Source organism: Setaria italica, chromosome VII (genome assembly GCF_000263155.2).
Source record: "Setaria italica strain Yugu1 chromosome VII, Setaria_italica_v2.0, whole genome shotgun sequence".
Lineage (NCBI taxonomy): Eukaryota > Viridiplantae > Streptophyta > Magnoliopsida > Poales > Poaceae > Setaria > Setaria italica.
Window position 1 is genome coordinate 23,914,061 of NC_028456.1, and position 24,785 is coordinate 23,938,845.

The window sequence follows — 24,785 nt, forward strand, 5'->3', positions numbered from 1 at the left end:
GCCGTCTCGATGCCCCATGCTAACCGAGGATAGAGCCGTACTTTTTTTTTTTTGCGTGTTGATACACAAGAGATTAGACCGCAAGTTGCCATCGGTGTACTTGAATAGGATTATTTGAGAAATGCTCCGCATGCACGAACACATGTGGGATCAGAAATAACACCGTACAGACCACACACTGCAATACACCACCAAACGGAACTTTTTAGGCCATGTTTAGTTACTCCCAACTCCCAACTTTGACACTATGCAAAAAGAAGATTCCCCATCACATCAAACTTGCGGTACATGCATGGAGTACTAAATGTAGATGAAATTAAAAACTAATTGCACAGTTTTGTTGTACTTTGCAAGACGAATCTTTTGAGCCTAATTAGTCAATATTTGGACAATAATTCACAAATACAAACGAAACGCTACAGTGTGCTACAGTGCTGTAACAGTAATTTGGCACCTCCCAAATTCCCCAACTAAACAAGGCCTTAAAAGTGGTGTTTCTGTCGCCCTACCGTGATGGAACCCGTACCAGAGTTCAGACTTCAGAGAGCCAAGTTACCTCCTCTTACCACTTACCAGTATCGAGCTTTTGCCGTGCTCATTTCATTTCTCCTCATTGTCAACATGGTTCATTCATAACCGGCGCTTTAAGTGCGCAGCCCAACATTCACAAGAACAAAAAAAACGCAAACAGCAAATGCCACTTCCAAAGGTACAGACCAAAGCATCGCAGCATCAGCATATATGTTTTCCTTCCTATTAATATAGAGCCTAAAGCTAAACTTTCTGAGCTTTATTGGAGGCCCTATCACGGGAGTCAAAGTGGCGCCCCCGCTTCCCACCACCAAAGTGCCTTCCACCTCTGTTATTCTTCCAGTCCCTAGAAAGTTTGCACAAAAGGAAACCATATCATTATCTTTGGACAAGTGTGACAAAGCTAACGATGGCACAGGATAATCAACTGAAACAGATGCAACACTGTATGACAACCATGCAAGTTTTCCTTGTTACAGTTTCCAACGAACAAGACTGAACCAGACCAAAGAATTTTTCTACTACGTGTTTTACAGTTTCTATTACTGTCAGTGAAATCAGTTTCGCGACAAAATTATTCGAGAGAGAAAACACCTAGTTTCAGCTTTATAAGGCTTTTCTTGTTTGTAAAACATGAATAAGTAGGCCTAATTTTAAACTTAAGTATGAAACTCAGACTAAAACAAGTACCAGATGGAGAACAAAACTGAGAACAGAACCATGGCAAAAAGACCATACCGTCCCCTGTTGCTTCGGCTGTCTTTATATTTATCTTGACCACCTCGAATTGCACTCCAGTAATCCTTCTCACCTTGACCTGCATATGATTGGAGATGTTGCCTATGAAACCAGTAACTGAGAATAGAATTCGGATCGGGTGAGTGCATACTTACAAAGCTAAATTGATTAAACACTAAATGATTACTAAGAACGAGAGTATCAACAGACCAATTTCAGGGTCTTTTTACAATCCGATTCGGCAAAACACCCATATGGATCAGGAACGGAGCTAGGAAAAAAATCTAGGGGGCCGAATAACAAGTATGTGAAAGGCTCTAGTTCTACAGAATGTACAAGTGCTAACTAGAGGAATTCATCAGCCTTAAGGGGCCAGGGCTCCCTTTAGCTCCCCCCCCACACCCCTGGCTTTGTCCCTGATTTGGATGCAAACAATAATATTTTCAAGGATGAATGATGTTTCGTACTGTCACACATTAACTCAGACGATACTATGAAGCCTAAAAATAAATATATGCACAGTTGCAGCAATTAGATCAATAGAAGCTATCGAATCCGAAACTAAGAAGATGTAGTTTCTTTACCAGACACAGGTTCCAAAGTAACAATGTGGGCCTTCATAATCAAACCACCTTCATCTGCAATGGCTGCAAATGCACGAGCCTTTTCAGCTGCTGTGGAATCTTCAAACCGAATAAATCCAGAATCATCCCCTTTACTGAAATCCACATACTTCAAGAAGGGGGGAAAAAAAGCAGTAAGACATATATTAAGATTCAAGAATGCTATGTGATAGAGAAACTTTGTTTAAAAAACAGATACCGCACTACAAGGACATAAAACTGCATAATGCATGCACAATACCCTTAGAATGTGCAGCATTATGATCAAATATGTGCTTACAAAAGCCAGTTTAAAGTAAGAATTTAAAAGGAATTATTAAATTGTCTCTGCATAGCATAGCTAAATGCCTAAATTTTGTTTAACTACAGTCTATACTCACTATTGTGTATTGTCAACTGGCCACTGTATGCTCTATTTAACTCAAATGAGCTAAAGTAATCAGGATGCTATTTGCAAATTATCAAACAATAACCTCGGCCAAACAAAACCATAACACACTCGTGACTGAAAGTTAGATGAATTAGATATTGCAATTCATAAAAGTTCAGCCAATGAGTACTTGGGGAAAAGCTGTCCAAGCACAGCTGTGATAACCATGTAACAATGAAAATCCATAAAAGTTCAGCCAATGAGTACTTCGGGAAGAAAATGAATGAAGGATCATCCGTAAAATAGAAAATCAGTAACAAAATAGGCTCAAATTTATGCTTCCTGGATAACAATGAGTGGTTGTTTACACTAAATGATGCAAAGAAACATGAAATGGGTTTGTCCTTTTTAGTAAAAGATTACTGTCTGTTCTGGTAGTTGTTATAAGGTGTGGAATGCAAAATGTACAACATTAATACTTTGAATTTTCTAATTTTCCTTGGTATCTTCTCATCGTTTTAAAATTTGAAAGTTTGGGGTTGCAAACATCTCAAAGGAAAGAGGGTTACTTGCTAGTCACGTACTCTCATAATGCAAACAAAAATGTGAAAAGATCAGCAGGTCACCAATGGTATAAAACAAAACAAAAGAAGGGATAAATATATAAATTACCCGCACTATACCAAATTTTGTGAATTCTTCCTTTATGTCCTCCCTTGAGATTGTCTCTTCATCATTGTCAGAAGGGCTTTTATCATCCTTGTCAACAGATTGTGCAGTTTCCCCAGCAGCCACCCCTTTCATCTCAACACCATCCAACTGTTCTTCACTCGCATCGCCTTTACCTTCAGGGGCCTTCTCTTCATGCCCTGTACTTGATTTATCTGTAGTATTGGAAGATCCTTCCTTCTTGGCACCTTCGGCGTCATCTACTTTTTCCACACCATTTTGATCTGTACCAATATCAGCTGGAATTTTCTTCAGCTTGAAGGCCAGAATCAGACCTTTTGGATAGCTATAGAAAATATTAGATTCACATTGTTACATTGAACTCCAGGGAATATTTTTTAGAAAAATGTATGTCATGTTATAGTTAAAGTGTATTTACCTTTCACCATTATTCTTGTTAAGATTTGCCTTTTCATATGCTTCTTTCTTCGCGTCTCTTTCAGCATCAAATTCTTTCCTTCATTATTTCAGCATAGGATACAAGTTATATACTGCTATATACTTAAAGAAAACTTTGACGCTATGAAAAACTGTAAGTCACAAGAGTCCTGATTCTGAAAATAAGGGGAAACGATTTTTGGAGTCATTCAACCAGAACAAACAACTTAACATTATGTAGCTAAGTGTAGCTAAGAGAGCAAGCCTGCAACCACCAAAGTATGATTCACATAAGCAAAACAATAGATTAATAAAAACAATTTGGAAAATATTTTTGGGGAGCATGCCAACTGCTCAAAATCCCCACAACCAAGTTCCGAGTCCAAGGACTGGCTTGGTTCTCATGTCCTTTAGTGTACGCAAGGGGACCAGATGATTTTATTGTTTAAGATCAACAAAGCAACTTCATTGCCAAAACTCAAAAGCATGGATACAACATTTTCTAACTAAATAGATGGCATCTCGTAAGAAAACAAATTGAACTAGTAGTTGGCTTACTTTGGTCTTATTTCCAGATCTACCCCTGCAAAAACAAGTGTTTTCTCAAAAACACCTTTGGCTTCATCTTCTTCTGAAAATTCAACTAAAGCAGTTCCACAGAAGTGTCTTTTGTCAGAAACATGTCGAGGTAGCCTCACACTATTTACCTGTGATGCAAACAGTAAACAAGCGACATAGCAGTATTACTTTTCATATTGCAAGATTATTAGAATGGCAATTGCCTAATTCACCAACTTATCATATCCATTGATCTCAGTCTCAGATGTATAACATCAAGGATGTGAGTTCATACAGAACATTTCAAGTTGAAAGAATTATTCTATCCTCGAAGCATCTAGCATTGGGAAATATCCCCATACGTATCAGTTTTTATTTGCATAAAAGTTCTGCTGACACCTGATATTTGCTTCATTTTTCCCCTTCATTACGTAAAATATACAGTACTAACACATAGATATCATACCTTGCCGCACTGAGCAAAAAACGATTCAACATCTTCCAGCTTTACATTGTAAGGAAGAGGTGATGCGGCAATTGTCCTAGAGTCCACTTGCTCTATAATCTCATCTGGCTTCAGCAACTCTTTAGCTCTACCAATTTTTTTGCCTGCATTAAATACAAGATTGAACACTAGTACAAGATGCAAGCACCAAACAATTGGTGTCATACTATAACTCCAGCTAAAGTGAGCCATTTCAATTTTGTTTCATTTGAACTGTGCAGCAAATGTCCATATTATGGTTTGAAGTTTAGTCTAACATCTATCAGAATCAATAATAGGGCCACTGTAAATCTGAAACGTAGTATCATACCTAAAAGTGAACTAAGAACATAAACCGGTTCAACAAAGTGTAAATTTATTCGCCATCAGAATTAACTGTAACTGCAGAATACAACACGGCTAACTTGCTTACCGTCCTCAGAGACACGGAGGGACGAGGAACGGCGCAGCACCTCGGCAACCGCGAGCACCGTCTCCTCCGGCACAGTCTCCGGCTTCACCTCCCCTTCGAGCCCTAGGTGCGACCTCATCCGCGAGAAGGAGCAGATGAGAGCCAAGCTCACCACTGACCAATCGCCCAAAATAAAACAGCACAGATTAGCATCATAGCAACAAAAACTAAAAGGATCATGAAGATGAACACGATGAGGAATTATTACAGCCATCCTCGCTTTCCTCGACGGTCCTCCGCAGGAATCCGTCGCGGGGGAGGTTGCTGTCGCTGAAATAGAACTCCACCTGCGGCGAAAGAGGAAAAGGAATGTTCGATTGGGATCCTAAAACCGCTAGGAATTGGAAGGCGGGACGGCACGAATCAAGGACGGTGTGAGATCTCAAACCTGGCGGAGAACGTTCCTGGCCTTGGCTTCGTCGAGCGGGGCGGCGGCGGCGGCGGCGGCCATGGCTGTCGTGCTAGGGGGACGAAGGCGCTAGGGTTTTAGGAGGATGGCGGGTACAGTTTGGGGTTTTTAATTATGAATTGGAAATTGGAGGAGGGGGCGGCTTGAAAGAAAACAGAGGAGGGGCGGCTTGAAAGAAATCGTACTACTCATTCTCCGCCTAGCCCTTTACCAAAGTTTGGTTTACAATTTTTTGTCATCGTTTTGTAGTTTTGCCGAACATTTGTCTAGGAAATGAACTAGCATTGTCAAAACTCGAGAGGAAAAAGATATCTTACCATTACACCAAACTATAGTAGCAAACCAAGATGCAGTCAAATTTGCTCTAACTCTACGGTATTGTAGAGTGAGATGAAAATTGAAACGTTCAGTTGTAAACATAAAATGACAAAATTGTAAAGTACCCTCGATAAACATTAGGCTTTTTTTAGTTGGCTAATTTGTCAAACTTTGGCACACCATTTTTGCGGTAGTTGTTCGGTTTATGATGTAGTTGTGATGTATATAGAGTGGATGAGAACCAAACAAACCATCTTTAAACGTTCTAAAAAGCCTTGAAATTCTACTTCTTCCCCACTTAGACATTCATCTTACTCCCCTCCCTGCATATAAGTGGCCCATATACCACATCTGCAGGGATCGCCGACATCGGAGAATGATGCCCGACTATGCCTTGTGCCCTCATCCTTATGTTACCACTTTTATCCCTTTTGCTAATCCCTTTCACAAGGTCATCCAAAACTTTTTGGAAACGAGATATTCGCATGTCTGCAACATGTGGTAGGTTGTAACATGGATTGATATGTGTATGGTATATTTACTCGTGGAAAAGGATGGTCCGTAGTGGGGTGGAATAGCTTGATCCTTAAGCTTATCCATATGTATGCTAAATATTCAAGCTTTTGAGAAGTCTTTAGTGTTATCTCTCCATTTTCAATTAAGTTAAACATCTCTAACTTTGAGCAAGTTATAGAAAAATACACAAACGTAATATCAAGTTAGTTTTATAAAACCCATCATGAAATATGCTTGATAGCAAACTTGTTTGTATTATTGATGTTATTTTTTTTCTACAGAATTGGTCAAAGTTAGAGTTGTTTGACTTAGAAAAAAAACTAAAAACACTTATGTTTAATTTGGTACGGAGGGAGTTGCATTTCTACGGGTACCAACCCAGTAGAGATTATTCGGTCTAGCTGACCTATAATAATCACAATGACAATTACAATTAAGTAGGCTTGGTTTTGAATTCGTTGGATTCAAAAGAACATTCCAAAAACAAGATTTGGGGAGGACGAGGGCATCTTATGTTGAACTAAGCACTCCGGCGTTACGCATTCATATTTTTACGCTCGATGCAATTTCATTTTCTCTTACCACACTTGATTGAAAAAATAACAATGGCTAAAAAATGTGTGTGAATGGAATCCAGGGACAGCTATGCTCGGCAAACCCGGTTCACAAAAGTTATAAAAAAGCCGATTCACATATTAGGGGGGTGTTTGGATACGAGGTGTTAAACTTTAACAGTGTCACATCGGATGTTCGGATGATAATTAGGAGAACTAAACATGAGCTAATTATAAAACTAATTGCAGAACCCTGTGTTAATTCGCGAGACGAATCTATTAAGCCTAATTAATCCATCATTAGCAAATGGTTACTGTAGCACCACATTGTCAAAATCATGGACTAATTAGGCTTAATAGATTCGTCTCGTGAATTATACTCCATCTGTGCAATTAGTTTTGTAATTAGCCTATATTTAATACTCCTAATTAGCATCCAAACATCCGATGTGACGGGTGTTAAAGTTTAACAGCTGGTTGCCAAACAGGCCCTAGGCCAAGGGTCCATTCTCGATGTGAATGGAATGGACCTGTAAAACGTGAGAAAAACAGCTGTAAATTCTTCCATAGGACTCATAATAACTACTCTCTTCGTCCTAAATTGTAAGTTGTTTTAGCTTTTTTATGTGTATAATTTTTATTATGTACTTAGATATAGTGTATGTCTACATGAACTTAGAAAATTCAAAATGACATGCCATTTGAAACGGAGTGACATCTTTTGTTTTGTAGTCGTGTGTTCAAGTCTGATGTCGAACATATCAGTTTTAAGTTGCACCATGCCGGCCGTCGAAACCACGGACTAGAGAACCGAAGGCCTCGCGGGATAGACCGATAAGCTCTGAATCTGATGCCAAAACAAGTCGATTCTTCGCGTCACCTCCAGAGTCCAGATTTCAGAGGACGTAGAGACACCCGGGCCCCAGCGTTGTGGTTGCGGCCGCATCCAGCATCCTGCGAGCTGCAGCTGCACGCCTGCACCCGGGGCTGAAGCTTTGCGCATCCGCTTACCGAGAGCGTATTTCCCAAAACGGCCTTGGTGCCCGCCCAGCTCGTTCCATCACGGCCACGGGCTGCTGCGATGTCCGGAGGAGCATCCATTGGAGATAAGGGCGAGATCGCCGGGACCAACCGCGCGGCGCCACCTGTCGCCGCCGTGGCCCCCCACGGCGAGAATCGGGCGGCCGGACCCGGCCGACGCGGTGGCAGCCGCGGCCCGCCCGTCCCCGTCGGCATCCCTCCCACTTGCCATGTCGCGACGGCCGCCTGATTTTCCAACGACAACGACGAGCACGTCACAGCAGCCTTCCGCCGCGCGCGAGAGCGACGCCGCCGCTGGATGGATTCACCGCGAGCGCGCGCACGTCCGGCTGGCGCCCTGCAGAGTTTTTACGGTGCACGGCAGGGGGACCGGGACGCAACCCGATAAGACGCGGCGAGGTGAGGTGAAGTGGCAAGGCCGCAAGGGCGGCACGGGCGACCAAACTGGCCCGGACCCGCCGGGACGGCGACCTCCGTGGTTAGCCGGGCCTCCACGTCGCCCGTTCGCGTCGGAGGGCGACGACCCGCCCGGGGCGCCTCCCAGGTGCACAGCTCAAATCCGGAGCGCGGGGGGTGGGGAAAGCTTGGCTGAGAATCGCTTCGCCCCAACAGCCACTACGAGCTGCCGGCCGAGAGTGAGCTAGTGTGAGCGGACGTGCGCGCACCGCTTCGGGGGCGCGCGATGGAGGGCGACGAGAAGTCGGCGGTCGGGGCCCCTGCCTACTGGGGCCTGGGCGCGCGGCCCTGCGACGCGTGCGGCGGCGAGGCGGCGCGGCTCTACTGCCGCGCGGACGCGGCGTTCCTCTGCGCCGGGTGCGACGCGCGTGCGCACGGCGCCGGGTCGCGCCACGCGCGGGTCTGGCTCTGCGAGGTCTGCGAGCACGCGCCGGCCGTGGTCACGTGCCGCGCGGACGCCGCCGCGCTCTGCGCCTCCTGCGACGCCGACATCCACTCGGCCAACCCGCTCGCGCGCCGCCACGAGCGCCTCCCCGTGGCGCCCTTCTTCGGCGCGCTGGCCGACGCGCCCAAGCCCTTCGCCTCGTCCGCGGCAGCCGTGCCCAAGGCGGCCGACGACGACGGGAGTAACGAGGCCGAGGCGGCGTCGTGGCTCCTCCCGGAGCCCGACCTCGGCCCCAAGGAAGAAAGCGCCACGACGGAGGTGTTCTTCGCGGACTCCGATCCGTACCTCGACCTCGACTTCGCGCGCTCCATGGACGACATCAAGGCCATCGGCGTCCAGAACGGCCCGGCCGAGCTCGACCTCACCGGCGCCAAGCTCTTCTACTCCGACCACTCGATGAACCACAGCGTAAGCTAGCCTAGCATCCCCGAACACTGTCGGCGCCGTAGCAGCACGTACCAGTTCAAGTCCCATGACGAACCTATTCATCAGTGTGCTGACGAAAAGATACAACTATCATTTATTGCAGGTGTCATCGTCGGAAGCAGCGGTGGTGCCCGACGCGGCGGCGGGAGCGGCGCCCGTAGTGCCGGTGGTGAGCAGGGGCCTGGAGCGGGAGGCGCGGCTGATGCGATACCGGGAGAAGCGCAAGAGCCGGCGGTTCGAGAAGACGATCCGGTACGCGTCCCGCAAGGCGTACGCGGAGACGCGGCCGCGCATCAAGGGCCGGTTCGCCAAGCGCACGGCCGGGGCCGGAGCGGACGGGGAGGACCCGCTGGAGGAGCACGAGGAGGAGATGTACTCCTCCGCCGCGGCCGCCGTGGCCGCGCTCATGGCCCCCGGGGGCGCCGACGGCGACTACGGCGTCGTGCCCACGTATTGATCGGTGCAGGTGCAGCGAAACGCAACGCCGACATGTTGTACACTAGCTATAGCCTCGACCTTTGGGTTGGGGCTGTAATTTTTGCTGCATGCTTTGCATGCAAAGCTGTCGCGTAGCATTGATTACCTGTATGATTCCACGGAAGCCATGAGGACTTCCAGGCTGTCTTCATCCCTGATCATTCCATCATATATGTATATTATCATCTGCTGCTAATCTGCAACTGTAATTTTTGGTAATCACTAGTCAGATGGTTGTGTTAACTAAGGGCATGTTTGATGGGATAGAGATTATGTAAATTTGGATTGTGGATAGGGATTAATAAAAAGATGGATATTAAAAAATACGGGTCTCTCGTTATTTGTTTTAGCTTTTCTAGGTGCATAGCATAATCTATGAAGTGGTGGAACCAGGTGTTTTCTTTGTGGTGACATATAGTCTAGACTAGGCATTATTTGCACTACTGGAAAACTGAGCTTTCGTCCTGAAACTCAGTATCAGTTGCATTTTGACCCGGTACTAATGTGAGCATTAGTATCGGGCCTAATGGATAGTCCCCGAGGAGCCTCCCGTGACCCCCTTTAGTACCGGGTGGAACTCCCACCCGGTACTAAAAGCTCCCATCCCGCTCACCCGGCCACCTTATCCACCCGACCACTCTCACAGCAACTCTATCTCTCACCCGGCCACTCTCACCCGGCTACTCTTATCCCGTATCCTCCCCTCCTCTATCTCTCTCTCTCCTCTCTCTCTCTCACAGCAACTCACTCCTCTCCTCCTCTGTCTCCCCTCCCCTCCCCCCTCCGCTCGCCCCTCACCGGCAGCGAGGAGCAGCAACGGGGTGAGGTGAGGGGGCGGCGGGGCGCGGGGAGGAGGGCAGCGGGCGGCGGGAGGGGGCAGGGGCTGGCGGCGGGAGGGGGCGGGGGCTGGCGGGGAAATTTCTTTTTTTTAATACCCCTTTAGTACCGGTATGGTCCCCTTAGTATCGAACTAGTAGTACCGGTTGCGAAACCGGTACTAAAGGGGTTCCCAACCGATGGTGATGGGGCTTTTCCCAGTAGTGTTAGTAGGGTTTTGGCTCCACCGACTCTGACTCTTATGAGGCAGTGAAGTAAAAAATATTGTCTTCACCGGTTTCTATTTAATTTTAAGCACAGTGTTTTGCTATAGGTATAAAGGTTCTTTGGAACTGGAAGCCCTAAATGGGCATGCTTTTGCAGACACGATGATATCCTCACCATCGGGGAACGGTGCTTGAGGGCGGGGCAAGAGACAGGAGAGCAAGGGCTGTACGGATCAGAATCCATCGTTAGACCATGCTAAAATTCAGGCGCCCGAGTTATGGCATCACCCATATTTTTTGCCTAGACTTCGATGTTCGATGCAATTGTGGTTTTGTTCCACGTTAGGTGAACAAACAATATATTTTTCTCTTAATAAAAAATACACCGTTCTCCTGCTTATTCGAGAGAAAAAAAGAAAAATTTGTTCGATGTGACGGAGCAGCTCTACTTTCCTCGAATAGCAAAGCAAGTAGCCAAGCACTAAGCAAAAGAAGGAACAAAACAACAGTCCCATCGCCAAAAAAAAGAAAGAAAAGGCGGAGCAGTTTCTCCAGCTTATGGGCCGGGCCGATCTGCGCGGGAAAACCACAACCCGTCGTGAGGCTTCTAAATCTCCCAAGCCCGGCCTGCCCTTCGAATCCAGCCTACATCACCTCATCGTGACAGAGGAGGAAAATCTGCATCCTTCACAGTTCACACACTTCACAGGCAGCTGCCCCCAAAACCCAAGCCAAACCCAGCCATGCCGCCGGGCGCAGCCCCCACCCTGTTCGGCCTCACACCCCCGCATCACCTCTGCTCCGGCCTCCAATTCCTCCCCCCCACCGCTTCCGCCGCCGCCTCCCCCTTCCGCTGCAGGTCCGTATCTTTCGCTCCGCCGTTCACCAGACCCAGACCCCGCGCCGCGGCCGCTGCCATCCATGCCTCCGCGCCCGCTTCCGATTCCTCATTCCCCTCCTCCCCGACCCCGCCGGCGCGGCCACCAGGCCCACCGGAGCCCCCCTCCACCGTGGCCCACGCAGGCCGCAGCAAGAAGAAGAAGAACCCCCAGGGGGGTGGCGGCGGGGGCCGCATCGAGGGGAGCGGGGACATGCGGCGGGAGGCCAAGGCGAAGGCGCGCGTCCGCAGCCGCCGGATGGGCGAGAACGCCTTCTACCGCCGCAAGCGCCGCGCTGCGGCGGCGGCGGCCTCGGGCCAGGCGGACACCTTCACCGACGCGGAGCTCGAGATGATCGGGATGGGGTACGACCGCGCCGTCCGCTTCATGGACGGGCCCGACGACCCGCGGCTCCGCCACCCGCACGACTGGTACAAGTACGGCCGCTACGGGCCCTACCACTGGCGCGGCATCGTCGTGGGCCCGCCCATCCGCGGCCGCTTCTCCGACGACCGCGTCTCGCTCATGGAGGAGGTCCACGACCACGAGGAGTGGGACCGCATCGAGCAGTTCGACATGTGCAACCAGTTCTCGCACCGACTCAACGACCTCGCCGACGGCGTCGGGTTCCGGTACTACTGGGTCTTCGTGCGCCACCCCAGGTGGCGCCCCAACGAGAAGCCCTGGGAGCAGTGGACGCTCTCGGCCGAGGTCGCCGTCCAGGCCGGCAAGGAAGAGCGGCTTGATAAGTGGAGCCTTATGGGCAGGTTTGGCAACCCGACGCGCGAGCTCATCACGCGATGTGCGGCCTGGACGCGCCCTGACATCATATACGTCAAGCGGCCGCTGTACCAGTCGCGATTTGAGCCGCAGGAGGATTTCTTCAAGAAGCTTCGCCCGTTGGTTGATCCTGCCACGGAGGGCAATTTCTTGTTTGAATTTGAGCTGGATGGTCAGGTCATTCGAACAACCTACTTTGGTGGTCTCTGCAGGATAGTGAAGGCCAACCCGAAGGCTTACGTTGATGATGTTGTGAATGCTTACTCAAGGCTGAGCGAAGCCGACCAGTCACGATGCCTGGAATTCCTGCTCACAAACCATCCTATGGAGCTCCTGCATCCTTATACCAAGGAGTGGAAGGTGAAACTAGAGGAGATGGAGCTTGGATGTGATGCGCCTGATGAGAGTGATGATGATGTCGGTGATGACGATGAAATAGACATAGTTGATTGGATCAAGGATGATGAGGCTGATGATGTTGTCGATGGTGGATACAGTGATTATGAGGATGAGGATGTGGTCGATACCAATGAGGATTTAGAAGCAGATGAAGTTGTTGAAAATAGTGGGGACAGTGAAAAGTACTGGGATGAGCAGTGGAAGAACGCCATGAGAAGTTCTGATAAAATGGAGAAGCTGGTCAAGACAAGCATTGAGGCATCAAATGAGCGCATTGAGCAGCAGATGGAATTTGAGAAAGAGATGGAATGGAAAATGGACAGAGCAAATGCAATGGTTATGGAGCAGGAACAAACTGAGGAAGATGAGGAGGAGCAGGAGACCACAAGGAGCAGAAGTGCAGAGGATGGAAGTCAGAGTGATGCAAACACAGGACTTTTCCTAAGGGCCGCTGTCCGGCCATTCACTTACAGGAATCTTGTGAAGGAAATTGTCCTGTTGAGACACCATATTATTGATGGTGAGATAGTTTAGTTTCAATATGATACGATGCTGTATTCAATTTTCCAGAGTAGCTATTTCACCAGACAAATGCAAGATTGTAGGAAGGAGGTATAAGAAACCCTTTGTGATCTGTTGGTTCTGTACAATATTAGGGATATTGAGCTGTCGTTGACAATTTCTGAAGTTGTATTCTTAGGCAATAGTAGTAATCATGTAATACTTATCAAAAAGTTTAATGAGCCTCCATCCAGAATAGAAACTATTATATTTCTGATGGGCTGTTCTTCATAAATGGAGTTGAGCTTTTCAGATTGGAAAGGATAAATACTTTCTTCATATGGAGTTGAGCTTTGCCTTCTGATGAGGGATTGTTTTTCATTTGTCTGGTTATGACACCAGTCTGATATAATGAAATCGTGTGACTGCATGCCCAATTTCTCCTAGCATAGTAATATCTAAAGCCGCACCACTGCAAATTAGGGTGTGATGACAACTCCAAAGATGCTCTATTATCAAAATGACAAATCCAAATGGAAATCCAAGCTAACGACATTGCTTATCCATTAAAATGATTATTTGTTGCCTTTAGAGAGAAAACGATTATGCGGTTCAATGAATACCTGATGTGCTTGCTCAATGCACACATGTTTAAACCTGCTGTTAGTTCTCTGGTGCCCATCTTATTGCTGTGAAGAACTACAAGATATGTTAGGAATTAGTTTATTATCCAACTTCAATAATGGCTATCTTATCTTGAAGCTATAAGTATGAAGTTTTAGCTGAGTTATCAAATGAGTTTTTTCCCCCCTCCTGAACATCTACCTCAGTGCGTAATGAATTAATTCTCCAGCAAGGCCGCAACTAGTGTAGCAGGAATTGACATTCCATTTTCCTTTATCAATCAAAAGATTGTTCAAAGCAGTGACAAGAATTGCATGCCGACAAATTAACATGATTTCAGCTTCCCTTGGAAATTTCCCGTGAGAGCCTTCGAGAATCTGCAGCCCCTACTTTACATTCAAAAGGAGTTGTAAAGAGAAGATACTGAACTCCTATAATCCTATCCTTGATCAAAAGGTCCCTTGCCGTGATAAATACATATAATTTTATCTAGCAAAATTTTCAAAAGGAGAATGATTAGCAGACAGGATTAGAGGCCTACACATGAGATTAGAATAAATAAGGGATAAGAGGCTTCACTTGGAATGTTCTTTAGACAACGGTAGATGGGAAAGATTAACCAAATTCTGGGACAAAAAACTAGCATTAAAGTCATAGCTTTGCTTTAGGTTTGATATTTACACCAACTGACAGGCACCACTGTTCTGTTGCCCTCTCTGTAGATTAGGAGAAGCAATATTATGAGCCGCTCAACTATTCCTCAACAACGGCAGCTGCTTTGGATCATCTGCAAACACTATTCCACTTCCAAATCATGCTGCCATCTCTTGAGGGACTGATGACTAATAATTCACCGCTAATTAAATTCTTTCATGCTCTATGCCAGAGCCAATTATTCCATATGGGACAACCCTGGCACGGTTGCTGGAAGCATCACAGGTTCGGTTCTTCACTTCAGCCTTTGAAGCATTCACTTTTATAACCACAGTGATATTCAAAACTGAAAAAAATCCTACAAGGCATAATTTTACATGCTTTGGCACCTTATTTTGAAGACCAGTCATGATTTCTGGGACTTAATGTTATACAGTATATTGATTTGCTTCTAGCATTTTCATGTTTACTAACATTGGACAGGGATTGATGTGAGACTGGGACCCCTTGGCATCACCATATTGTTCTTCCGCTACAGTTTGCTACAGCTTGAGATTTTCTGTTTTTTTTAAGGGAAGAGATCTTCCTTTTGAAACCCAGTGCACTGAACATCCACTAGATGCTTGTGCTCTGACGTTAAGAGATACTACGCTACAGGTCACAATCTACGACCCATTAGGTATACGTCTACACTCCAGCATTGCAGTATTGCACGCATGGCAATGATGCCCGAAAGTTCCGAAACATTGTATGGATGACACCCTCATCCTGCTGCCTTTTTCTGTTTTTCTATTATTTGCACTAGTGGCAGCCCAACATCTCATGTTCTCTTCGCCTTTTTACTCGATTTGGTTTACAATAAAATACATCGGATCATTGCACTGAAACGCTAAGCATCTCCTCTTTGCAGCAGTTTTTTTGGTGGCAACAATATAAAATCCAGCACCGAAAAGTGTGTGCTCAAACTCCTCAATGTTCTAGGACAGTTACTATGCTGCAAATTTTCTATTGTAAAGCCTACGAGGTCCCCCCCTTTTGATTCCATCTTCTTTGTGTGCAGCTAAAGCATTCTTGAAGCTCATGATCTACTCCACTCCTCTTCCTCCCAAAAAGCCACTAATATGCTTGTTTATTTGGTACTTATAGTTTTTTTCTCACTGCCTTTCTCAGTGACACCTGTACTGTTTCAGGTTTTTTACAGCTAAAAGTTGGTTCTAGTGGTTGGAGCTATCCTAGTGATTCGATCAAGGATCTGGTTCTCCTACTGAGACATTCTCTGCGGCTGCAGGTTGCGCATCAGAAAGACAGAGAGGCTACACCTGCACAGCTACCAAGAGTGACATCTACTCGTCCACTATAAATCTCTGACCCTTGCCTTTCCTGAGCTGCTTCTGAGGGAATTAGCTTGGCTTCTGCCCTGCCTTGGCCATGGAGCCGGACAGAGGCCTAGTTGCCTACGAGGAGCCGCCTCCAGAGTCGACGGACCTGCTCTCGAGCGCGTGGTGCAGCTCGGCTATCCAAGTTCTTCAGACAGGACCCAAGGAGTGCTCGATGGCGTTGGTGGAGCATCCGGTCATGTCGCTTGACCGGAAAGACCTGTTGTCAGTAAGTGTACATTCAGTAACTGTAGCAAATGTTTTGTCAGTGTATTGTGCTGGGGATGAAATTTGAGGTGTGTAACAATTTGCAGAAAAGTAATCGTAGCTTGGTGGTTGACAACAGCAGTTTCAGCACGGCCCAATGGAAATATGACGATCTGAAGGTACATAACTGTGTGATGGGATGTTCATTTGCAAACTCGTTTTAACCTGACCTCGAGTGCGTGGCTTTGGCGTTCTTCCCTTTTCAGTCATGGATATGGCTGCAGAAGGCAATTCATCCCGAACTGGATTATGATCTCTGCCTCAAGAAGAAATGGGTGAGTGATAGAAACCGTATTGTTGATGGGTCAAAGCCAGTGCTAGTTCTGTTCATCTCTGAAGTTACACTAACATGCATCATTTCCTGCAACACATACTGTACAACTTGAAATTGCACGGAGATGTTTTGCAGGCTCTCTTCTCAATCCTTCTGAGTTCTGATTAATCTTGAGTTCTTTAAGGATTTTTTTGTGATCATGAAATTTGGTCATGTACTAATCCATTGGTTTTGGTAGTACTTCTGGGCCGGCCAATATGGTTCAGTCTGTTACACATTCTGAGTAGCATGTTCTGGGAAAGATAACGATCTGATTAGGATGTTATGATCAGCCATATCTCGTTTCCAATCTTCCTTTTCTAAATCCTTAGTACACAGCGTTTTATTCCGAGATACGCATCAACGGAGATCAAGGAAATGATGAGATGTGCTGCTATTTATTTGTGAATTGTGATGGCTTGCCAGATCTTACAATTCTGAACTTTGCACGCAGCTCCCGCGCAAGATGGCGCCATGGAACGGCATCTCGCTCAAGAAGTGGGTCAAGGAGCGGAAGCAGAAGCGGAAGGAGGAGGCGCGCCTGCAGCGGGCGGAGGTCCACGCCGCGGTGTCCGTGGCCGGCGTCGCGGCCGCGCTCGCCGCCATCGCCGCCGAGAACGCCGCGCCGCCGGGCGCGGCGGGGATGCGGGAGACGGCGGTGGCGTCCGCGGCCGCGCTCGTGGCGGCGCAGTGCGCGAAGGTGGCCGAGGCCGCGGGCGCCACGAGGGACCAGGTCGCGGCGGCCGTCGACGCCGCCAGGGCCTCCACGGACGCCAGCAACGTCATCACGCTCACGGCGGCCGCCGCCACGTGTACGTGCCCGTGCCCGCCCACACTGTTCTTCTTCAGACCGCATCGTTGCGCCGCAACGACTTGAAAAGAATTCCTGGGAGTAACTTTATTTACTTTCGTCGGACATGTCGCAGCGCTGCGCGGCGCCGCGACGCTGAGAGGACGGCGCTGCGGCAGCGGCGGCGGCGGGCACGGCCCGAACGAGAGAGGGGACCACCACACCGGCCCGGCGCTGTCGCAGGACGACCTCGACTTCGACTTCAACCACGCGAGGTCCCGGGCGGCGCTCGCCAAGGGCGACGAGTTGTTCGTCGCGATGCCGGACGGTGAGTGCCGCCATGTACTCCATTTCCACGCCACCAGTCGCCGCATGCATGCGAAACTGAACACGCGTCGCGTTCTCTTGGCACACGACGATGACATGGGTTGCAGGGAAATGGAAGCTCCACACGGTGTCCGCGGCGCCGAACAAGCGCGGCGAGATCGTGCTGCGGATCAAGAAGACGAACCTGGTCATGGCCTTCTCCCACGCGAAAGAAAGTAATAACGAGCAGCATCTGTCCCGTTCCCTGTCTCGCCTGTTTTCTTGATCGATCAGTTGATCGGACAGACCGAACTGACCAGCCACCTGCCCATGCGCACCCGCAGGCGTGATCCGCGACGTGCGCCCGTGCGCCCCGGAGAAGCCGAGCCCGGACGAGGGCGCGACGTACCCGGTGGAGGTGTCGACGAGCAAGGGCAAGGTGGAGCTCCGCGCCGACGACTACGGCGTGTACAAGCGGTGGGTCGCCACGCTGAGCCACATGCTCGTCATGTCCACCGCCGTGGTCTCCGCCAGGCACGAGCCGCCGCGCCGGGACTGACCGATCGGCCGGCCGGCTGGCGCCGCGCACGGCACGAACGGCATCCTCCCGTGCCGACGACCGCACGCGTGTCGATGCCATTGTATGATTGTATCTGTATACAGTATTTACTAGCACCTATCAGAGATTTGTGTTCGCGGTTTCATTCCCATGAACTTGACGTTGCCGTGGCACTACCCGTTCGGCGAACGATTCACCAACTGGACTAAAAGAGACATGTTATTGACGATGCCCCGTGAAAGGTGACGCTCTTACCCCGCGAGAAAAGGGTGAAAGAATGGCGACGATCTCATCTCTGACTCTGATTTTTTAAGGGTACGGACGCATACGACCAACGCACTCTATACTCATACCACACGTACATACACGTGCGCGCGTCCATACACACACCTATAGAACAGATTGAGAGATCTAAACATACAGTGCACACAGGAAACGGTAGTACCACTTACGCGCACGCGTGTGTATCCTAGCGAACTCAGAACTAATCTGAGCGCAACTAGGAAAAACCTCCGATGAAGCACCTAGGTCCGATCCTAGAGATTGAACCCGAACGGATTGGACGAACACCCTCGCCAGCAGCCACCCGACGGTACTTCATCCCTGACTCTGATAGTGATATGCCCTCTTGCTCTGCCGCAATTCAGGCATTCAGCATGAAAAAGGCCGTCTGCTAAACGGGCCAGAGATTCACTGGATAGCCCATAGAAGCTCTCGATCAGCTTAAAGAGAGTGTGGCCCACGAAACGACAACTCCCTTCCTTTTTTTTTTTTGGGGGGGGGGGGGGGGGGGGGGGGGGTTTTTTTTGGGGGGCCGGGGAAAACCAGAACATGAACGTGCAGCTGGCGTTTCCGGATAACGTTCCTTCCCTCTGCTTGTTGCGAACACCGGCTGAGTTCGCTGGATTGACATTTGCTAATCATATGTCAGTTGTGCACGTGGAGACAGATGAGGTATAATGATTAGATTATGTTAACTCAACGTAGCCATGGCGTCATTATTCTATGTCTAGTTATGCTGCACTTATTAATTCAACGCCATTTAGCAGATATATTCATATACGACTACTAATTTCTGTGTCTGATATGGCACCTTGCTTCATGATTGTAGGCAATAGGCATGGACATCACATACTTGACACTAGTTTTTTCTTGAATTATTGACTCATAAATGATGGGAATGCCAGCCACACTAACAGGAAATCACATGTGCGTCATACAAAAAATTCATAATTAGGTTCCTGTATATTTTGCAAAATATAAACAATAATCACACCAAAATGGCAAATAGTTTTTTAATTTTAGGCTAATATAAAAACAATACAATGTAGCAACCCTAATCTTGAGATAAATGAAATCAGACAGATGAAAGGGAGAGGAATAATTTCGCTCTATACCGACTGAAATATGTTTACTCTGATAGTACTAACTTCTATGCATTTAACATTTAACTTTTGAGAAATGGTATATTTATCTGTCGATAGATTTGCAATGTTCCGGTCTAGGAAAAAATAAATGCCCCGACAATGAAATAAAATTTTGCATGTAGGGAAACAAAATGTTCTTAAGAAATTAGAGATGACAGATTTTTTTTAAAAAAATGTGGTGATTTGCAATATTAATTCCAGTCTAAGAAAAAGGTGTTGGTCGTATAGAGATGAATATAAATTATTGGATTGTAATTCAATGCATGGTAAAAGGAAGTGACAAATTTCACTCATGAAATCTATCAACATATAAACTATAAAATACCCTACTTACTTTGGTCGCAAATCATTTGTTAAGTTGGAACACGACGGTAAAGGGAGAGAAGGAAAAAGTTCATATCACAAATGCACTTTAGGCTGAATGAAAAATCAATTGGGTAAAGCACTAAAACTATAGGTAATTGTATTTCAAGGCCACTCCAGTGTTGAAAATAATCGAACCGTCACGCAAGGAAAACGAACAGAGCACACTGCACGCGTCCACTGTTCGGCCTCAGATCGTAAATCGAACTCGAACCGTGGGAAGCCTGCTGACTAACCGTGTGTTTGGTTCTGGGGTTGAAATAGGTTGAGTTGGAGCCAACCCACTTCGACCTATATTTGGTTGGAGAGGGTGAAGGTTGGCTCCAACCCAGTAGAGGAATATTCCTCTAATATCCGGGTTCATCCCATCCTCCCAAAATGAAGGGATCGGTCCAACCCAGATGAACAGCGTCTTCGTCCGTTTTCTCGCGCTCGCCCGTCGCCGCCTCCGCCCGCACGACGCCGCTACCCACCCGACCCCGCTGCCGGCTGAACTCCGCCCGCGCGGCGCCCTCCCGCCGCCGCTTGCCCCATGGCCCGCGACGCAGCTCCTCCACCTCCGGGCGCCCCATGGCCGCGGCCCCTCAGGCCGGCGCGGGGAGGGAGCTCAGGCCAACGGCGGGGGTGGGTTCAGGCTAGCGTGGTGGGGAGCAGGGCCGCCGGAGGGGCGGCGACGCGCAGGTGGCTAGGGAGGGAGGGGCGGCTTGCAGGTGGGGGCCAACGGCGCAGGGAGCCGCCGGCGGGGGTCGGCGCGCTGGCGGTCGTGGACCGGCCCGGGAGGAGCCGTGAAGGAGGATGGCTTGCTGGAGCAGAGGAGGAAGAAGATGGAAGGGAGGGAGAAAAAAAGAGGCTGACAGGTGGGCTCCACGGCTGACAGGTGGGGCCCACAACTAACGGTGTTAAAAGGACATCCATCCAACCCTCTTTACCCCTTCAACCAAAAAAAACTGGTCGGCTGCAACCCACTCATCCAAACATGAGATGGGTCGGCTCCAACCTACAAAAGTGGGTCGGCTCCAAACCAACCCACATCGTCCCAAAATCAAACGCTACCTAAAATATTCTTTCTTGACTGGGATGAGCAGCTAGAATCTTTCACCGTAGCGATACAAAGAAGTACCAAAACAAGTAATATAGTTCTGTATTGGGAAAAGTGTATCTTTCATCCCTTATATATTTTGAAGGTGTGATATTCATTCTTAATATTTTAATTAGTGCAAATCAATCCCTTACCTAATTGTATCGATGCACTTGCATCCCACCTCAGTTGAACAATGGTTTAGTGCAATGTAATGGTAGTTTATGCCACATAGTCATTTGAACAAATATTTCTTAGCGGTTTAATATGTTGGGTCGAAAATATAAAGTCCACAAAAAATTTAGTAACCCTTCTAAATTAGCTACCATATAATTTTCTTCGAAAAAATTAACGGAACCAATTCACACTCAACTGTTTTAACGATTGACTTAACAAAAAATGTGGCTAAGTATTGATTCGCATGATTACATGGTCTAATCTGATGTTATATGATACTAAATTATTATTAAATTAAGGTGGTTTAGCTAGTTAAGGGGTTGATTTGCATCAAATAAAATATAAGGGGGAATGTCACACTTTTGTAATGCTTAAGGGATGAAAAATACACCTTTTCATCTGTAGTTCACTTGTGGGACCGCACACATTGCAGCCATGAAACTGCGTAAAAACTGAAATGCACTTTGCGGCACTTTGCGCTCCAAATCGATTTACACACTGGGCTGCCCTCATGGAGAATCATCTCTATCAACAGATGTCCCTGAAGGAAAACATTTGAAACACTCTTATCTGAATTGCCACACTTTGGTAACTGATGAGCGTTTTGTTAGGTTTGTGGAATCTGGTTTGAGTTCTTGAATTAGCACAATTGTATTTTTGGCTAATTATTATTTCACGTGCTAATTGAAAACAAGACGCGTGTGGCAGGGGCGGATCTAGCTGGGAAAAAAATGAGTAGCGGCCTGCTAATTTATGTGTCTTTACAATTTTACTAGATAAGCTTTATGTCCATCGAAATCAGAAAATCAAGCGCCGGCGGCCTATGTACCCTCGCTCGAGTGAACGTAGATCCACCCTTGGCTTGGGGTGATTTTATTAATCCATAAGATCTACCGGCCCAATCTCGTAGAGCATCCATAGATGTGAGTGACATGTGAGCATCTAATACGCATGGTTGTGTGTGTGTATGCTAGCACATCACGTATGTACCGTGTGTTTCTGAAAAATATAAGCGCATATGTATGTCATACAAACATACTGATATTCTCCAAATTAACCGCGCTCTTCGGGGTGCTGTTTCATAACATTTGTTATGTTTATGAGGTTGTTGCCTTGTCTCATTTTGTTCCAATGCTTTTTAGATAGTGCCAATTTATTCCAATCTACAACAACACGAGTCACCTCACAAATGCACCTAGGTTCACACAATTGAGAAAAATGATGTCTCGACCTGTATGACTAGATCGTACAAAAATTGAGAAAAATGAAAATATGGATGGACGGATGGCATGATGGCAATATACAATAAGATCTTGTTCGGCAGACATGTTTTCAATACGGACCTAGTTCTCTTCATGGACCGGATCAAGTGGATCCTGATGACTCACTCAAATCTGGGCCGGCTCTGATCCGGAGGGTTGGAGATGTAGTTTCGTTTCGGGTCCGTGGAGGAGGTGGAAAGGCCGTTCCGAGCCTGTTTATTTCCTGAGCTGGCTCGAACCGAACAACAATTTCATCTTGTGCCTGACTTTGAAACATGCCGCTCCAATCCAGGTCTAAATGGATGAGAGGCAAAAGAAAAAGAAAAAAGCGATGAACTATTTGACAAACGAGTATAAGTTGCACTCAACCATGAGCTAAACATCCGACCGTCTAATATAAGATGGTGGACCCTGCGTTGCGCAATGGTTTGCTGGCGGAGGATCGGAGCGGCATGAATGCGGAGAGAAACGGACCCTGAGGGGAGGAAGAAAGCCGAGCAAAGAAACGTGGATAGGTTTCGTTATACTAGTGTGTAAACCGCCACCCTTTGTAATTTTTCTCTTTTACCCATCGCTCTGCCTGTTTCAGTTGAGTGTTTCTCAATGGTTACACTCTGATAGCTAGGGACATAGGGCGCGAGCACGGCGTACGCGGTAGGCCGGCCATTACCGCAGTTAACTCAGCAGTATAGTCACGTCCTTCCCGTTGCTAGCTGTTAATGCGCAAGTGGCACAGCCTCACTGCGCTTGTCCGCATATGGATGCGCGGACCTCCTCGCCGGCCGGTGGCCGGTGTGGACGGAATGGACCGGCCGCCGGCCCGTCGGTCCCGTCCGCCACGACGCGCGGGTCTCAATGCTGACGACTGACGAGGCCCGCCATGCCAACTCGATCGGACGGACTGCCGCTTGGGTACCAGTACCACCGTGCCAGCCTTAAAATCTAGGACAGGCGCCCCGACGACTGCACCGGCGAGAGTCTGTCATCTAGATCTAGTCATCTCATGGACCGATCGAGAGAGCGAGCGGCCGGGGGACGACGGTGGGCAGTGGGGCGGTAAATGGCGCCACTGCTCTCTCCCTGCGTCTAGCTTGTGCGCGTACATGGTCACGCACGACCATGAATAGCAACTTGATGGCGGTGGACGCCTTGTCAGTGGGTAGCAGTGCGCGTACCGTAGCCCATGGTAACATAGTAAAAACGTTGCGACGACGACGCGCGTCAAACTGATGATGGTCTCCGTGCCGAGACCAGCAGTAGAAGGATCTTCCTCCCGTCTGCCTGTTTCTCACCTTCTTCAGCTACTCGACGCGTACATCTACTGTCTCCTAGTTTCAAGTCACGCCGGCTTGCCTTCCCGCTGGCCGCCTAACCCCGGTGTGGGAAGCTAGGTAATATTAAAATATCTAGCTACGTCAACGTACGTCCACATGACCACACATATGCATTGCATGGGAGACCTTGGCACCTTGCATTGCCGAGCTAAACGTACCAGAATATCGTATAGTTAGTAAGGAAAAGTGTCCACTAGTCTCATACATGAATGAGCTACCTGAATGATCGAGATGGACGATCAGAGGGGTGAATGGAAACCGATCAAAATTCTTTTCTTGAACAAAGGAATTCAGCCCATATCCAAAAATCACCCTACACACATCTCTTGTAGAATTGTTAGATCCACAAAGCCAAATGAGATGTTACTGGATCAAGGAACAATACTAGAAAACCCTTGACACAAAGCGAAACCAAGCATAGAAAGAGCTAAAGCAGAACAGAAGCTTTAGAGAAAAACTGGTACTACTAGAACCAAAACCGGAGGGGAATTTTCCAAAACCGGAGCTTCCTCTTTTCAAAACCAGAACATCCGATTTTGCCCAAACAACCTGAAGGAGCTCCAAGAAAAATAGCAAAACTCGATCAAACAAACTCCAAAAATCACGATATTTGAACCATGGCTTTCCAAGACTGTCAAGAGTCTACTCCCAAGAGATCTCCCCAAAATAAGCAAGTTGCAAAAACCAGAACTTTCTATTTTGCAAAATCGGAACTTCCTATTTTTCCCTGCGCGGGTCAAGATCCAAAGAAAAGGGAAACTCGATCAAATGATATCCAAACTTCATGAAATTTTAGCCAGAGGTTTTCCCAGAAGCAGTGAGTCTTCGTCCAAAAGATTTCCTCAAAAAGATCAAGATTTCATCTTGAATTTTATGATTTTTGTCAAGAACACAAGAGAAAGGGAATTTCGAGGAAATCCAAATCCAGACCAAATTAGTTAGGGATTTGAGGGGGAATCATAAAAAGGTTCCTCACAAGGATACCAACAAAAAAAAACCCCAAAAGATTTCACGGGATTTGAAGCCAAACGCGAATAACAAGAAATCCCCAAAAAATGCCTACGAAAATACCGAAAAAGATAAATTTCAAATCTTGAGAAGGAGAAGCAATTGAGCGCGAAATTGATTC

General features: G+C 47.5%; 4 protein-coding genes across 4 annotated transcripts; 3 read left to right on the forward strand and 1 right to left on the reverse strand.

The window, feature by feature from the left end:
* Positions 1 to 562: 562 nt before the first annotated feature.
* Positions 563 to 5,427, reverse strand: LOC101772900 (la protein 1). Its single transcript, XM_004976045.3, has 10 exons — positions 5,272 to 5,427; positions 5,092 to 5,170; positions 4,845 to 4,997; positions 4,394 to 4,536; positions 3,928 to 4,076; positions 3,371 to 3,448; positions 2,935 to 3,277; positions 1,854 to 2,001; positions 1,270 to 1,348; positions 563 to 877 (listed from the first exon to the last, which is right to left on the reverse strand). Exons 1-10 carry the CDS (start codon positions 5,332 to 5,334, stop codon positions 775 to 777), a joined length of 1,338 nt encoding a protein of 445 aa, XP_004976102.1. The 5' UTR covers positions 5,335 to 5,427; the 3' UTR covers positions 563 to 774.
* Positions 5,428 to 8,155: 2,728 nt separating this feature from the next.
* On the forward strand, positions 8,156 to 9,849 carry LOC101773315 (zinc finger protein CONSTANS-LIKE 3). The gene is made up of 2 exons (XM_004976046.4): positions 8,156 to 9,030; positions 9,152 to 9,849. Exons 1-2 carry the CDS (start codon positions 8,404 to 8,406, stop codon positions 9,503 to 9,505), a joined length of 981 nt encoding a protein of 326 aa, XP_004976103.1. The 5' UTR covers positions 8,156 to 8,403; the 3' UTR covers positions 9,506 to 9,849.
* Positions 9,850 to 11,014: 1,165 nt separating this feature from the next.
* LOC101773727 lies at positions 11,015 to 13,465 on the forward strand. Its single transcript, XM_004976047.2, has one exon. It carries the CDS (start codon positions 11,312 to 11,314, stop codon positions 13,157 to 13,159), a length of 1,848 nt encoding a protein of 615 aa, XP_004976104.1. The 5' UTR covers positions 11,015 to 11,311; the 3' UTR covers positions 13,160 to 13,465.
* A 1,919-nt stretch (positions 13,466 to 15,384) lies between these two features.
* Positions 15,385 to 18,242, forward strand: LOC101764139 (VAN3-binding protein). Its single transcript, XM_004978054.2, has 7 exons — positions 15,385 to 16,009; positions 16,095 to 16,166; positions 16,254 to 16,322; positions 16,815 to 17,172; positions 17,287 to 17,478; positions 17,585 to 17,692; positions 17,801 to 18,242. The coding sequence occupies exons 1-7, from the start codon at positions 15,833 to 15,835 to the stop codon at positions 18,013 to 18,015; spliced, it is 1,191 nt and encodes a 396-aa protein (XP_004978111.1). The 5' UTR covers positions 15,385 to 15,832; the 3' UTR covers positions 18,016 to 18,242.
* Positions 18,243 to 24,785: the final 6,543 nt, after the last annotated feature.

What these genes read in the sequence shown, in the direction of transcription:
- LOC101772900 (XM_004976045.3), bottom strand. Translation starts at nt 5,334, where the DNA reads ATGGCCGCCGCCGCCGCCGCCGCCCCGCTCGACGAAGCCAAGGCCAGG. An exon ending in CCAGGAACGTTCTCCGCCAG is followed by an intron (nt 5,171 to 5,271) that starts GTTTGAGATCTC and finishes CTTTCGCCGCAG; the next exon opens with GTGGAGTTCTATTTCAGCGA. An exon ending in TACTTTGGAACCTGTGTCTG is followed by an intron (nt 1,349 to 1,853) that starts GTAAAGAAACTA and finishes AATCATATGCAG; the next exon opens with GTCAAGGTGAGAAGGATTAC.
- LOC101773315 (XM_004976046.4), top strand. Translation starts at nt 8,404, where the DNA reads ATGGAGGGCGACGAGAAGTCGGCGGTCGGGGCCCCTGCCTACTGGGGC. An exon ending in ACCACTCGATGAACCACAGC is followed by an intron (nt 9,031 to 9,151) that starts GTAAGCTAGCCT and finishes CATTTATTGCAG; the next exon opens with GTGTCATCGTCGGAAGCAGC.
- LOC101773727 (XM_004976047.2), top strand. Translation starts at nt 11,312, where the DNA reads ATGCCGCCGGGCGCAGCCCCCACCCTGTTCGGCCTCACACCCCCGCAT.
- LOC101764139 (XM_004978054.2), top strand. Translation starts at nt 15,833, where the DNA reads ATGGAGCCGGACAGAGGCCTAGTTGCCTACGAGGAGCCGCCTCCAGAG. An exon ending in GGAAATATGACGATCTGAAG is followed by an intron (nt 16,167 to 16,253) that starts GTACATAACTGT and finishes TTCCCTTTTCAG; the next exon opens with TCATGGATATGGCTGCAGAA. An exon ending in CTTCTCCCACGCGAAAGAAA is followed by an intron (nt 17,693 to 17,800) that starts GTAATAACGAGC and finishes GCGCACCCGCAG; the next exon opens with GCGTGATCCGCGACGTGCGC.